The sequence below is a fragment of the Leucoraja erinacea genome, chromosome 9, assembly GCF_028641065.1.
Source record: "Leucoraja erinacea ecotype New England chromosome 9, Leri_hhj_1, whole genome shotgun sequence".
Classification (NCBI taxonomy): Eukaryota; Metazoa; Chordata; class Chondrichthyes; order Rajiformes; family Rajidae; genus Leucoraja; species Leucoraja erinaceus.
The window spans coordinates 59,224,497-59,239,996 of record NC_073385.1 but is presented as its reverse complement, the minus strand read 5'-3'; the positions used below and the strand labels follow the sequence as shown (position 1 = coordinate 59,239,996).

The 15,500-nt window shown below is 47.5% G+C and overlaps 1 protein-coding gene across 2 annotated transcripts in view; it reads right to left on the bottom strand.

Annotated features, from left to right (window-relative positions):
- The window catches only part of znf106a (zinc finger protein 106a), a 52,951-nt gene that overhangs the window by 25,022 nt on the left and 12,429 nt on the right, over positions 1-15,500 (bottom strand). For both annotated transcript variants that reach the window (XM_055640915.1, XM_055640916.1), the window contains exons 4-5: positions 10,102-10,302; positions 748-2,952 (exon numbers count right to left, since the gene is read on the bottom strand). In XM_055640915.1, the coding sequence (XP_055496890.1) occupies positions 748-2,952; positions 10,102-10,302 (2,406 nt within the window). The remainder of the gene's footprint in view (positions 1-747; positions 2,953-10,101; positions 10,303-15,500) is intronic.

Here is a 15,500-nt window from a genome sequence, read left to right as displayed (position 1 = left end):
GCCCCTGGCTCTGGACTTCCCCAACATCAGGAACATGTTTCCTGCCTCTAGCGTGTCCAAACCCTTAATAATCTAATATGTTTCCATAAGAAGCCCCCTCATCCTTCTAAACTCCAGAATATACAAGCCCAGCTGCTCCATTCTCTCAGCATATGACAGTCCCGCCATCCCAGGAACTAACCTTGTGAACCTACGTTGCACTCCTTCAATAGCAAGAATGTCCTTCCAACCACACTTCTGAACCCTAAATCACTTCCCCCCCACACCGCCACATGCCAAGGGGTCAACGAGTTGGCTTGTCACCTCATCCACATACTTCACGCCTCCTCTTTCTCCATGGGTGTGCAGACAGCATTGACATCTCGTTGTCATCTGCTGCAGCTAATGGCCAGCCAGAGCTCACTTTAGTTGATCTCACTGCACTCAACCAGCAAGCAGTACACTTCACCCTCCCCACATCCACGCCTGGTGTCAATGGAGCTAAACAAGGGATTGCTACCTTGTGGATTATGAGTGTGTCATAGTCGCCCCCAACTCAGAAGACCATGGGTTCAATTCTATTCCAGAGGCCCAACACAAACTTTTCTGCTCACATTCCAATGGAAGGAGGCAGTGGGTGGGAAGAGACGATCCTCAGTAAAATGGTGACAGATTTTAACCCAAGAGCCTAGCTACTCTCAGAGCTGCATAGGAAAGATTCCACGGCACTCTCTCACAAAAAGAAAAATAATTTGTCTCCTTACTGACCTTGGTAAACCCTTTCCAAGTTCCTGCTTCTTTCTAGCAACTTGCTGTATGACTTGATCCCAGTTGACGTGATGACGAGACACATTTAGCAACTGACGCACGGTTGGTTTCAGACCCGATTCCTTTTCCGATTCGCTTTTCCTCTGGTCTCCTATGCTGCGGATCCGCCGAGCAATGTTGAGATTGGGCTCAGGGGCGTGAGTCCCGGGCCTGGACTTGGAGTTGATGTGGCGGGTTAGGTCTCTCTGTACCGAGGTGGGGAGCCCAAGCTTGTTGAGTTCAGACAGGAGATGGTTGCAGCCCTGGGCCCCTCCGTTCTGCAGCTCGGGGTCAGAGGAACAATGATCAAAAGCTTCGGTCATGCTTGGGACCACATTTGGATTTTTGGTTTCCGACAACACAAAGGGGAAGGTGGATGGCAACTGATCGCCTGCTCCTGAAGTCAAGTAGGCCTTTAAATCACATTTTGTTTTGCCGACATCAGCAGCTTCGTCATGCTGAGCATCTAACACAGCTGCTTGCTCTTTTACTGTTTTTGCACTCGGTTGCTTCTGATTTGAATCTGAGTTGGCACAATCTACAACTGTATCTGGGTCCAATTCCTTCTTTGTTGCTTTTGAAGAAGGTTGCCTCTGGCCAGAATGTGTTCCCGCTGAATCTACAACCATCGCTGGGTCTAATTCTTCTGCAATGTCAGTAAGTTCTTGGCTTATTTTCCTGGAGTCCCCTGGTGCAAGCTTTTCATTAGCTTTCTGAATTTTGTTTGTGTTTTTCCAGTTTTCCTTGTTACCTTCCCCGGACTCTTCACCACTCCCTGGCTGACTCTCTTGTCCACATTCAGACTGACTCTGCCTCAGAGCTTCCCTCGCCAGTCTCAGCATCTCGCCCAGACTATTATCCAACTGTGATTTATTGACACCACCTGGCACAGCGAGTGAGGGCTGCAGCGTTGGGTCTGCGGTAGCTTCTGTCGAAAGGCGAGCCTTTGATGCATTCGGTGCATTGTTCAACTGTTGCATGCTCTCAGGCGGTGAAAATCTGTGTGGTTTCAAATTGGATGAGCGCAAACACTTGCCACTTTCCCTACCAAACGAGGGGTCACCTTTCTTGGTGAAGGAATCTGAAGCAGAGGACACACGTTCGTGTGGAGGATGAGGGAACAATTTGGTGTGAGTTGTGGCTGGGAACGGGCTCTTTTCTTCATCTTTACTTTCATCTTCGGCAGAGCAACTAGGTTGGGTGAGAGGTCTTGTGCTGTTATTTCGTTCCTCAGCCACCTTCCCAGAAATGAAACCACTGCCTTTTTGCTGGGCCTTGACGTCTTTCGCTTGCGCAGACTTGCAACTGCTCTCGGAATCGTTGCCGCTCTTGCTTCTCAGGCCAGGGTCCAGGGCCCCTGTGGACTTCTGAGACCGGTAAGGAGTCCAGCGGTGCCTCTTATCCCTTGGGGGGCTGACACTCTTGCCTCCAGTCTGATCACCTTTACTCTGGCCATTGTTGAAGATCAACATCCCTTCGCCCGGGACGTCATCGCTGGTGAAATCCATGCCGTATTCCTGCAAGGCGTAATCGCCCGCGTTCCACCGATCCGATGGAATTCTCCCCATCGCCCCTCGACCGGTGACCGGCCGTCTCCAGCCTTGCATTTTGTTCCAGGAGTATCGATCTCTCAGACCCTCCATTTTATTCAACTTCTGCATTTTCCCCTTACTCCACTGCCTATCGGCCTCCTCCATTGGATCCATCGTGTTGCCAGGTTGGAGCTTGCCGTTCGACCTGCTGCTCTTGTAGTGAGGCATGTTGTCGCCACCGCTGCCGGAATTAGTGCCCCAGTTGGACGGGCCTCCTTTGTTTTTGTAATGACGACTAGCTGCCCCCCCTGGGCCACTGGGATGCCAGCTGCGATTCAAATTCCAGTTAGGTGCTCCTCCTTTGTCTTCGGGCTGCCAGCTCTGAGAGGCCCACAAACCCGTTGAATGCCGGTTTGGGGCACCACCTGAATTGGCCTTCCAGTGGTAAGCATTCGATCTGGAACCTGCATACTCTCGTGGCGCCCAATCCCTCTCTCCTGCACTTCCGTGGTGCCATGCTGCCTGTTTGTATTGGCTCATATGCTCACAGGCCTGCAGATCTTCTCTCATCTTCCGGTACCTCCTGCCCTCACCGTCTGTTGCTCGGTTTCCTTGTTTGGGCACGTCATTCTTTCTACACAAAGAGAAACAAAAGAATCCAACAGAATTTTTAAGAAGGAACTGCAGATGCTGTAAAATCAAAGGTAGACAAAAATACTGGAGAAACTCAGCGGGTGAGGCAGCATCTATGGAACAAGAAGAAGGGTTTTGGCCTGAAACGTTGCCTATTTCCTTCCCTCCATAGATGCTGCCTCAACTGCTGAGTTTCTACAGCATTTTTGTCTACAATCCAACAGAATTATTGAATTTACAGTACAGAAAGGTGCTGTTGGCCATTGTGGTAGTCTAGAGAATAGAAAATCCAAATGACTGCAGGTACAGGAAACCTGAAATGAATAAAGAATGCTGGAGAGACTCAGGAGGTCCGTGGGGACAGGCAATGATTCAAACCTAAAAGGTTCGCTCCACATATGGTGCCTGATCATTTTCTGTTTTATTTTATCTATGCCCGGTCAGCGGCAGCGAGACTCTCAATCGAACTTCCATTCTTTCACTAATATTCAATATATTCTTCAGTATTGGCTACCATCAAATTGCCTTCATATACAAGATGTTGGCAAGGCTGCACCTGGAGTACAGTGTTCAGTTATGCTCACCCTGCTATAGGAAAGATGAACTGAAAAGGGTGCAGAAAAGAATTGAGGGGACCAGAGGGACTGAGTTCTAGGGAGAGGTTTGGTATGCTAGGATAATATTTATTGGGAGAGTAGGCAACTGAGGGGTGATCTTATACAAGTGTAAAAAAATCATCATGGGATAGATAGGGAGAAAGCACATTGCCCTTTCCCAAGGTTTTTGGAATCAAGAAACAGATAGTATAGGTGTAAGTTGAGAAGAGAAATATTTAATAGGAACTCAAGGGATGACGTTTCTCACACAAAAATAGTAGTAGATATGTGGACTGAGCTGCAAGTGGAAGCAGTTGAGGCAGGCCCAATAGTAACATTGAAAAGGCATGTGTACAGGTACATGGATTGGAAAGGAACAGAGGGATATTGCTCAAACGCAGTCCATAGGACTGGCTTAGATGGGTTATGGACAACTTGAGCCTAAAACCATGTTTCTATACTTTTATAGAAAGCATTTCTGAAACCACCTCTTTTGATCCCCATCCACACTCATCGCACTTTCACTCTCACACTTTGGAAACCCTTTGTGGTCCTTTACTCCCCGCTTGCACTCTACTTCTCCTGGATCCATGCATTGATGGTAGAGTCAGCAGTTTAGGCCCAGCCTCTTCCTTTCTCAAAGCACTTGCATTGTTCTAACACCTTTCACATTCATTTCAGCCTTTGCAGATAGTAAACTACTTTAAGTTACCATTTAAAAGGGAGACATTAAAAGGAAGAAATTTAATTGACAGCAAATAAAATTGTAATTTAGGCCAGATGATGTTTTGCTAATTCTGAAAGAGGGATAAATATTTGCAGGACACTGAAGAAGAAATATATCCTGCAATTCAAGAGCATCATGAGGCATCTTACATTCGCCTGTTAATACAGACAGTCACTTGGCTTCATGTTTCTCTCATTAAATGTGATGATATAGTTGGGCCACCATTGTAGGTCAGATTGCTGAACCCATGGAAAGCGACTGGCCCAGATGGCATCCCCAGGTGCATCTTCAAAGCCTGTGCAGGCTAGCTGGCAGGAGTGTTTGCGGACATTTTCAGTGTAACAAAGTATGCAATCATGCACTTTGGCAATCGGAATAAAGGCGTAGACTATTTTCTAAATGGGGAGAGGATTCAGAAATCGGAGATACAAAGGGACTTGGCAGTGCTGGTGCAGGAATCGTAGTAAGCTTGGTTGTAAGGCAGGCAAATGCAATGTTAGCATTTATTTCAAGAGGACTCTAATATAAACTCGGGGATGTAATACTGAGGCTTTATAAGGCACTGGCCAAACCGCATTTGGAGTAATGTGAGCACTTTTGGGCCCCATATCTGAGGACGGAAATGCTGGCATCGGAGAGGGTCCAGAGGAGGTTTATGAGATTTATCCTGGGAAAGATTGGGTGAACAAACGTATGATGAGCGGATGATGGCATTGGGCCTATACTCGCTGGAGTTCAGAAGAATGATTGAAACATCCACCATAATTAATTGCGTTGAGTGTCTGTTCATGGTACACTTTAACTCTAGCCTCTCAGACAGACTTGATCCACTGCAATTCAAATACCACCGCAACAAATCCACAGCAAACGGCATCTCTTTGACCCTACTCTCATTCCTAGAACATCTGAATATCAAGAACACCTACTTATTGACTATAACTTTGCCTTCAACACCACGTTTCCAACAAAATTCATCTCTAATCCCCTTGACCTAAGAGTCAGCAGCTCCTTCTGCCACTGGATCAATGATTTCCTGACCCATAGACAACAGTGAGGACAGGCAGCACATCCTCCACGATGATTCTCAGCACCAATACCATGTAAAGATGCATTCTTAGACCTTTGCTATATTCTTTATGTACTCATGATTATGTGGGCAAATTCTGCTCTAACTCTGTTTACAACGTTGCAGAAGACACCTATAGGCTGTGGGCCGAGGAGCTTTATTCTGCAGTTTCGTGACCCAAGTCACCAAACTACATGAAATTTTCACATATTGCGTAAAATAAAATATATATAAATCACCCCTGAAACTCGATATGAAGAAGACTTGCACATTTTTATTAAATTAGAGAAAAAAAACGGAAAAAATCTTGTCCAATCAAAGCACGTTTAACCTGTCTAGTTGGCCTTTGCGCTATTTATAGGCTTCCATTGCAGTGAGAAATGGTCAGATATCCCTCCGTTTTTCCCCCGTTGTCGGGGTCTGAAACGGCCGCTATAGACAACACCACGCCGCTTATTAATTCCACAAATTCATCTCTAATCCCCTTGACCTAAGAGTCAGCAGCTCCTTCTGCCACTGGATCTATGATTTCCTGACCCATAGACAACAGTGAGGACAGGCAGCACATCCTCCACGATAATTCTCAGCACCAATACCATGTAAAGATGCATTCTTAGACCTTTGCTATATTCTTTATGTACTCATGATTATGTGGGCAAATTCTGCTCTAACTCTGTTTACAATGTTGCAGAAGACACCTATAGGCTGTGGGCCGAGGAGCTTTATTCTGCAGTTTCGTGACCCAAGTCACCAAACTACATGAAATTATAGTGTCCACAGATGGGCTGTAAAATATTTTTCCTTCAATGCATGGATTTTAAACAATATTATATTAAAATTAATACAATAAAATCAATTGTGTAAATGAAAAGATGTCCGAGTCGTTCAGTTTTATTTACAGATGTATTGGTCCGCTTCCAGATCCAATCACCGTCTCTAACTTTTCACAGGAATCGATTCAGTGAGGGTAGACTGAACTCCCGCTCTCCACTCCATCCCCCTCCCGCCCCCATCCCTCCATCTCCACCCCCCCCCACCCTTCTCCCCTCCCCTACTTCTTGCCCCCGCTCCACTCTTCTCCCCCCTGCTCCACTCCCCTCACATCCCTTTTTCCCCCTCTCTCTCCCTTCTCCCAATCTCCAACCCCCACCTTCCCCGACGCCCCCCATTTGTGGCCCCAGCCTGCGACCAGCGATCCCCGCACACTATCCCACACACGCTAGGGACAATTTATACAAACCTGTGCGCCTGGAGTGCGGGAGGAAACCCTAACCCTAACTCTAGGTTGATAAGCTTGGTTTAAGTATAAATTGTCCCTAGCGTGTGTGGGATAGTGTGCGGGGGATCGCTGGTCGGTGCGGACTCGGTGGGCCGAAGGGCACTGTATCTCTGAACTAAATGTGATACAGTGGTTGGACTCGAACCCCCAATGTTCTGCATGGGAACTAAACTGTTGGCCACGAGTTGTCCCAGAGGCAGATATCTCTTCCAATGATCTCTTCAAACCCCCAGAGGCAGCGGGATTTTCAACTGGGTACAGGCAATGTTGTCAATGTACAAGTGCCACCCACCTGCTCTGGCCACTGAGTCTAAATACCCACCACACATTTTGAAGCCAGGCGAGGGGGCGGGGGTGTTCCCAAAGTCTGCATTCATCCAATTGTCAATGTTACTAAAACAGATGATGTGGGCTTTGTGCAGTACTATTAGTGGGATCTAGCTGTCACTGGCTGGGTCCACAAATGGGGGGCGTCAGGGAAAGTAGGGGGGGTTGGAGAGTGGGTGAAGGGATGGAGAGGGAGAGAAGGAAATGTGAGGTATGGGGGGGGGGGGGGGTGGAGAAGGGGGAGAAGAATGGGGCAGGGAGAAGGGAGGTAGAGGGGGGAAGGGAAGAAGGGGGGGGGGGGAAGTGGAGGGGAGAAGGGTGGGGGGGGAATGGAGAAGGAGTGAGGGGGGAAGGGGAGTTCATGGAGGGGAGAGGGGAGTTCAGTCTACACTCACTGAATCCATCCCTGTGAAAAGTTAGAGACGGTGATTGGATCTGGAAGCGGACTAATACATCTGTAAATAAAACTGAACGACTCAGACATCTTTTCATTTGCATAATTGATTTTATTGTATTCATTTTAATATATGAATGTTTAAAATTCATCCATTGAAGGAAGAATATTTTACAGCCCATCTGCAGCCCCTAACCCTAACTCTAACCAGGCATCACCCGCAGGACAGCATACGTCAGCGTGTGACAGGGCGCACGGTATGATGAGACACCCAGGAGTTGCCCCTGGATTTTGAACATTTCAAAATCCTGGTTCGGCAGGGAGACACCGCGCATCACTACATGCGTCACGACCTAACCATGACGCGACCTCTTTTCAGGCTGTCGCCTAAAATGTCGCCCGAGTGGGACAGGCCCTTAAGGCTCTGGAAAATGATTAAGGAAAGTGAGGCATAGAGAGGTGGAGCACACCGAAAGGGGGCGAGTGTGCGTGAATGTGCATGAGAGAGCGTGAGCGCGGCGTGGGCGCAGGGAGCGAGTGCAAGGTTTATTTTGCTAGTGTCACCATGATTTCTCTCTGACCAATCCCCCTTGCATACCACAGGCAACTGTCAAAGGAATGTCACACGACAGTGAGTTTGACATAGTCGAGGCAGGTTTTAGCAAACTAACATATTCCCAAAGGGCAGGCGCTCAGAGAAAGCCAGTCCCATGTGATCCAAGATAGACACAAAATGCTGGAGTAACTCAGTAGGACAGGCAGCATCTCAGGAGAGAAGGAATGGATGACGTTTCGGGTCGAGATCCTTCTCCAGACTCTTGTGCCTTTTATGTCTATCTTCGATTTAACCAGCATCTGCAGTTCTTTCCTACACACCTATGCGATCCATGGGCTGGATCTAAAATGGAGGCGGTAAGAAGCCAAGTTTAGTTTAGAGACACAGACCAAAAGAACCGCCATGTCCATGCCAACCATCAATCACCCGTTTACACTAGTTCTGTGTTACCCCACTGTCTCATCCACTCGCTACAGTAGTAATAATAGTAAAGACTATTCACAGAGGCCAATTAACCTACAAACCCATACATCACGGGGATGGGACTGGAAAATTGTCATTATTAAGTAAGATAGGATGAGCTGGGGTCGACTTCCTTGGAACAAAGGTGCCTGAAGTGCGATTAAATACAGGTGTAAGAGACAAATGACAGAACTACATTTTAAGTAGGAAGGATCCATTTGCCTTAGCAGTGACTTCAAATACTGGGGGAAGGAGGCATTGATGTAAAATAATTGACAGATGGATTAGAAGGATGAGGGAAAGGGAGGGCGATAGCCGTCTGGGCCTCCTGCCCGAGGCCGAGGCTGACAGATAGAAACACTCCTCACATAGCATCAGTCCCTGCCATGTATTTGAAGCATGATCTGCAGGCTGCAGACCAAGTGCCGGGAGGTGGAAGTGAGCAGGTCAGCTCTTATTCTCCAGCAGAGAAAATGGTAAAAACAGTGGATCAAATGGCCAAGTTTCCAATTATTTGCATGTTATCCAGGCAAATCAAAGGTTTTTCAGTGTCTCAACAATGTGACTAATAAACCGATACCAGTCCAGCACCATGTTTCCTCTAAACCCCAGTGGACTGAAAGTTTTTTTACTCGTATTACCACTATCTGAAAGTCATGTGATGAGCAATGAATTTCAGCACGCAATAAACACACCCTGAGAATGAAACAAAATTAGCTGGTAGTTCAGCAAGATCAAAGAAAGGGTGCAAATCTACCTATGGAGAAACTGGTGCTGCAGAGCCATAGGGAAATCTCAGTTCCCACCGGAGCAGTAGCATTTGATTTCTGGACATCAGGCAATGGAACCTAGACTTTGTTTCACCAATGCTGCAGTGCCCTTACTGCATCTGTGGAGGGAAATGGCCATAAGACCTTTCAGGTCAGGATCTTTGTTCTGAAGACCTGAAACATTGGCGACAAGACACAAAAAGCTGGAGTAACTCAGCGGGACAGTTAGCATCTCTGGAGACAAGGAATGGGTGATGTTTCGGGTCAAGACCCTTCTTGAAACATCAGTCGTCCTTTTCTCTCCTCAAATGCTGCCTGACCTGCTGAGTTCCTCCGCCAGTTTGGTTTTTGCTCGGGATTCCAGCATCTGCAGTCTCTCCCCTCTCCACTGTTGCTGCACTGCATGAGACCAGCTAAGGAATGATCCAGAGCTTTCCATGGCTTCAATGCTCATTCCTCAAACCTGCTGAGCCATCAGCAGATATTAAAATGCAGCTCAAAGGAATTCCTCTGGCGGGGGTGGAGAGTGAGACAAGGGTGAGTTCTGATAAGGGGTCCTCGATCTGAAATGTCCCTTTTTACACAGATGCTGCATGACCTGCTGAGCATTTTCTGTTATTTCAGTTTTCCATCATCTGCAGTTGTTTTTTTTAATTCCACTCTCACTTTAACTATTAGGCTCTAATACATAAGCTATATTTTTGTTTATTCTTGCAACAGTTATACCACAGTGACCACAATGAACGCAGAAGTCAATTACAGTTGAGAATTGAATGGCAAATTGGTGGTACAGGTACTTTAACACCAATCAAGCAATGACAACCACCCACTGATCAATTTTTACTGATCTCCAATCCCACCACATCAGAGATAGACATACACCAGCAAAGTTTCAGTAAGACTGTTCCTCAGTCACTCAGCCCCAAGCCATTCTCGTGACAATTCCCACTCTGGTATTCAAGTGCGCTCTTACCTTTTCTGTTCTTTCCGTTGACCAATCAGTTGAATAAGTTCCTTGTCAAAGTATTCTTCTTCTTTGCCGTCATCCTTGCGGTTCTCCTCACTCTCCCCGGTCTCCACCTTCTCTTTGTGGTGCTGGCTGGAGATGTGCTTGGCGTAAGCCGAAAGGCCCACCACTGTCACCCTGCAGACGTTGCATTCGTGCTTGCAGTCCCTGTCGAAGGAGGGAGATAGCGGTGGTTGCACGGTGCTGACAGGCATTTTAGAGGGGGCTCATGCTCAGCATGGAAGAGAGAAGGAAGAGTGGGGGAGGGTGGGGGGGTACGGGGTGGTGTTTACACCATCCCCGGTTCCTTCAGCTTAACATTTATCTGGTGTAGCTGTGGCAGCCCATGCTTCTGCCACTTTCGCCTGCCCTGAGCTCAGTGCACTCCCTTGACTGGGAGCAGAGCAGTGAAAGTCACCTCGGACTCAAGCACATTCTCCACAGGCGGCCTCAGTGGATAATGTTAAGTCAGGTGCTGTGTGGCAGCCCTGGCAACAACGTCCTTATTTAATCACATCTCCTGCTAATTCTGACGGCAGGGATTTGCTACCAATGGCAGGCCTGTAAAAACAGCCAGCCCAGTTTAGCAGCGCTGATCGGAATTTCGAGAGGGTGGATCTGGTGGCAGCTGTCAGGATATGCTCCACGAAGCAATGCTTTATTAGGAGACACCACAGATTTCATTTTTTCTTGCTGATCTTATCCACCAAACGCAGTTGTTGCAGTGTTAACATCTGTTGTACCCCATATGTTCTTTTCCATAGAGCAGCTTCACTTTTTATTGCCTTCTGCAGCTTAGGCATTGTTCATGGCAATTCTAACTGCAAAATAGCAGGCAGCTCGGATAATATGAACAAATCCAATTCATCTCTCAACAAGTATGGGAGGCTGTGTTTGACAAATCTACTGGAGTGCTTTGAGGGTGTATCTAACAGAGTGGATGAGGGGGAACTAGTAGACGTGTTGCTTTTGGATTTTCAGGCAGCTTTCAAACATGTTCCATGTGTAAGATGGGTAAAAGAGGTTGGAGCATGTGGAATTAGGGCGAGTGAGGGGAGAGCTGGCAACAGCGAAGGTGAGGAGCAACGCTGGCAGGAATGTAAACAGGTAGGTCCTTGTGTTTACATTCAAGGTCGGCTTGAGGGTAAACACGGGAGGCACCATCGCGGCACAATGGTGGACAGGCGAGGAGAGGTACGCTGGCTCACCAGGCGATGGAGGCCCGCAGCAGACTGGGGCTCGGCTGGATTGGGCTCTGCTCCATAACACCTAGACTTTGGAAGGGCGCTTAAACCTGGGACCTCTTGCATCTGGTCTCAGTCGACTACTTTTGTACACTTTGCTAATCAGACATTGTGCCTAGGTACGGCAATACTATACTGAACTGTATACAAAAAAATAATTTCACCGTGCATTTACAGATGTGACAATAAAACACCATTGACCATTGAAGTGTAGCCTCACGTTTATAGTAAAATCATTAATCTAATAACTTATCATCTGTGCAACTAGATACATTGGGACAACTTATCTGCTCTTCAAATAACACATTTAACATCAATTTGAGAAGCAGCTCACCTGAAGGAGAGTGCCACGCTATCTCAGTATTTACACCAGTCTCACAGACAGGACTTGGGCTGACAACTCTCTGTATTAAAATCACCTCTACTATTCAATGAGTTGTGCTGTATAAAATAAACACTGAGCATCTATTCCATTGATGTATCTTAGACATTCTTTGCGCTACAGATTCAGCTCCCTTCTACACTATCAAGGTCAGAACTGTTCAATGCTGATCAACTGCAGAATCTAACTGGAGAAAGTAACTACTGCTGGAAGTTTAAAAATACACCACAAAATAATGCAAAGCATAGCAAGTCTTTTTAAGTGTTTGGAATTCTTTGACACAGTGACAAAAAAAAAAATGATTTAATACTATGCTGTAGATGCAAGGGCATTTTTAAGCAGGCAGTCAAATTAAGGATACACAATAGGCTGACAAAATGTAACCATGAAAGTATGTAGTACAGCAGACGGACCTGAGGATTGAATTAAATCACCAACAGGAAGGCCACCAATGGATTAATATGTTTTTCAGACCGGAAGAATGTTTGCAATGATGTTACCCACTGATCATTTTTGTGCGTATCATTCTTTCTTTTTTTTTTTTCAAATCAATCTATTCTTAGGTACAGGAAAAGCAATGCAAAGTTTACAGATGTAGAGCATGTTAGAAAGGGACAAGGATAGTCAAGTATCAAGGATTGTAGGATCACATGGCACAAAAGCAGGCCCTTCAGCCCACTATGTCCATGCTAACCATCAAGTACCCGTCCACATTAATTACATTTCACAGCACTTGGTCTGTAGCCTTCTGGACCTTGGTGTTTCATGTGCTCACCGACATACATTGTGAGCTTTGTGAGTCTCTGATTCCAGCACCTACTCAGGCAGTGTGTTTCAGACGCCAGCCACCCTCTGGGGGAAATGGTTATTCCTCAGATCTCCTCTGTAATGAGGCCTAAAACTATGCCCTCTAATTTCAGACACTTATGCTATGCGGAAAAGCCTCCTATCTGCTCTCTTTATGCCCTTCCTAATTGTGTCCACTTCTCTCAGGTCCTCTCTCAACCTCCTTCGTTCCACACCAAACAAACACAGTCTCTCCTCATAACTGAAACACTTCATCCCAGGCAACATCCTGGGGAATTTCCTCTGCAACCTTTCCAGTGCAATTATGGCCTTCCAACAGTATTGACCTGAACTGCACATGGTACTCCAACCGTGCCCTAACCGAGGTTTCATATAGCTGTACCATGCTCTCCATTCTTCTATATTCTATGCTCCCTATGCCTTGGTCACCATCTTAGTTATCCATAAGACTTCAGATATCCCTATCCCTGTACGTCAAGATCTCGGCACCTCAATACTCCATAGAGTCCAACCATACATCATTGTACGTGTCCTATCTTTATTAGTACAGGTGCACAACCTTTTATCCGACGATCCAAATAACGAAAACCTCCGAATAGCGGCCATTTTTTCGGTCCTTGAAGAAAGGTCCTTGAAAACGTTCACCGAGGGCGACCCGCAGAGGTGACAGCGGAACCTCCAGTCGGTCCTCGAAGAAAGGGGAACTAAATCCCCATTCATAAAAGAGGTGAGGGTATATTGCGCGGGAGGGTTAATAATTGACAATATGCTGCTACCTGCCCGCTGAGTTAAAAAGTTCCCACGGTAGACACGATACACAGTGTATCGTGAGTCTTGCGTGGGAACTTTTTAACTCAGCGTGCAGGCAGCAGCAAATTGTCGCTCCCTTCAGTTTCACCCCACCTACACCCCTCTGCTTCCCGGCCATGTGTGTGACCCCTTCCCTCCCCTCTCCAGCTCCCCGCTCATTGCACCGGCGCGGGGGCTTTGCACTGTCTTCACGTCGCCGATTCTAGCAGCGCAGTGCAGTCACCGGAGACGTCAGGACCAACGGGACACCGACCCCCAGGCCCACCGCAAGCACGGAGATCCCAGAGACCCACAGCCAGCAGCAGCCCAGCCCCGTTCCAACTCCAGAGGAAAACTGCAAACTGGCCGGAGACGTCAGGACCACCAGAAGCCGCTCCCCGATAGGCCGCTACGGCGACAAGTGGCAGTTCGCCCACAGCCCGAGCTGCGCCCTCTCATCAGGACACCGACCCCCAGGCCCACTGCAAGCACGGAGATCCCAGATCAGCAACTCCAGCCCAGCCCCGCTCCACCTTCAGAGGAACACGCAGTGTATGGGCTGAAGCTGATAGTGTGGAAGGTACTTCTTGTTCTTGGGGTCGCGCAGCTCGGGCTGTGGGCGAACTGCCACTTGTCGCCGTAGCGGCCCATCGGGGAGCGGATTCCTCTGGAGTTGGAGGGGGAGGGGGGTATTGTGCTGTTTGATCGCCCCCTACCGAGGGCGGCCCGCAGAAGTGACAGCGGAACCTCCAGTCGGTCCTCGAAGAAAGGGGGACTAAATCCCCATTCATAAAAGAGGTGAGAGTATATTGCGCGGGAGGGTTAATAATTGACAATCTGCTGCTACCTGCCCGCTGAGTTAAAAAGTTCCCACGGTAGACACGATACACAGTGTATCGTGAGTCTTGCGTGGGAACTTTTAAACTCAGCGTGCAGGCAGCAGCAGATTGTCGCTCCCTTCAATTTCACCCCACCTACACCCCTCTGCTTCCCGGCCATGTGTGTGACCCCTTCCCTCCCCTCTCCAGCTCCCCGCTCATTGCACCGGCGTGGGGGCTTTGTACTGTCTTCACGACAGTGATGGCTGCAGGTCAGTGCAGTCACCGGAGACGTCAGGACCAATTGGACGTTGACCACCAGGCCCACCGCAAGCACAGAGATCTCAGAGACCCACAGCCAGCAGCAGCCCAGCCCAGCCCCGCTCCAACTTCTTCTGCCGGGATCAAGGCGCAAACTCGCGACCTTGCGGATATGAGCCGAGCACTCTACCACTGAGCCAGCCATTAAAATCTACGCAAAAAAATTTCCATTCCGAAGACCAACAAATTCTGAATTGCGAAAGGTGTCTGGTCCCAAGGCTTTCGGATAAAAGGTTGTGCACCTGTACTCCCAAAATGCATCACTTTTCACGAGCCGGTATCAATTTTCTTTCTGCCAGTTCTTCACCTATTGTTCCAACTCAATAATTTCATCCGTTAGCCCAACACTATCCTCCTCATTATCAGCACCACTAATATTTGTATCATCGGCATACTCACTAATTATAGCTCTTACATTAAGAGTCAGTGATATACAGCCTGGATACAAACCATTTAACCCAACTTGTCTATGCTGGCCGGGTTTTATAACTGAGCTAGTCCTAAAAACGCCCTCCCTCTCCCCAAGCGTCTTTCCTCTCCCCATGTGCCTATCCAAATGTCTTTTAAATTCCACATTTTTGCCGTGTAGAGAAAACCACAAAGATCCAGCTTGTGGAACTGATCACAAGCTTCCAATCACAAAACCGTCCACCTTCACCCGCTGTCACCTATTACCAGGGCAAGTTTGGATCCAATTTGACAACTTGCATGGGGATCCCATAGGCTTTAAAAAATAATAATAATAATTCAAGGGATGTGGGCTTCTTTGGCTGAGTCAACATTTAATTTCCCATCCCATGAGAAGATAGAGATGAGCTGGAGTATTCAATCGCAGTGGTCCTTGAGGTGCGGATCTACAACAATGCCGTCAGGGAGGCAGTTGCAGGACTCTTTTTATTTATTTATTTATTTATTTTTTTTGTTTATTTTATTAGAAGTTAATACAGTGCAAAACAGTACAGTGGAACCTAATTTTAGGTGCCAACTATGTCATACCGTAATCCA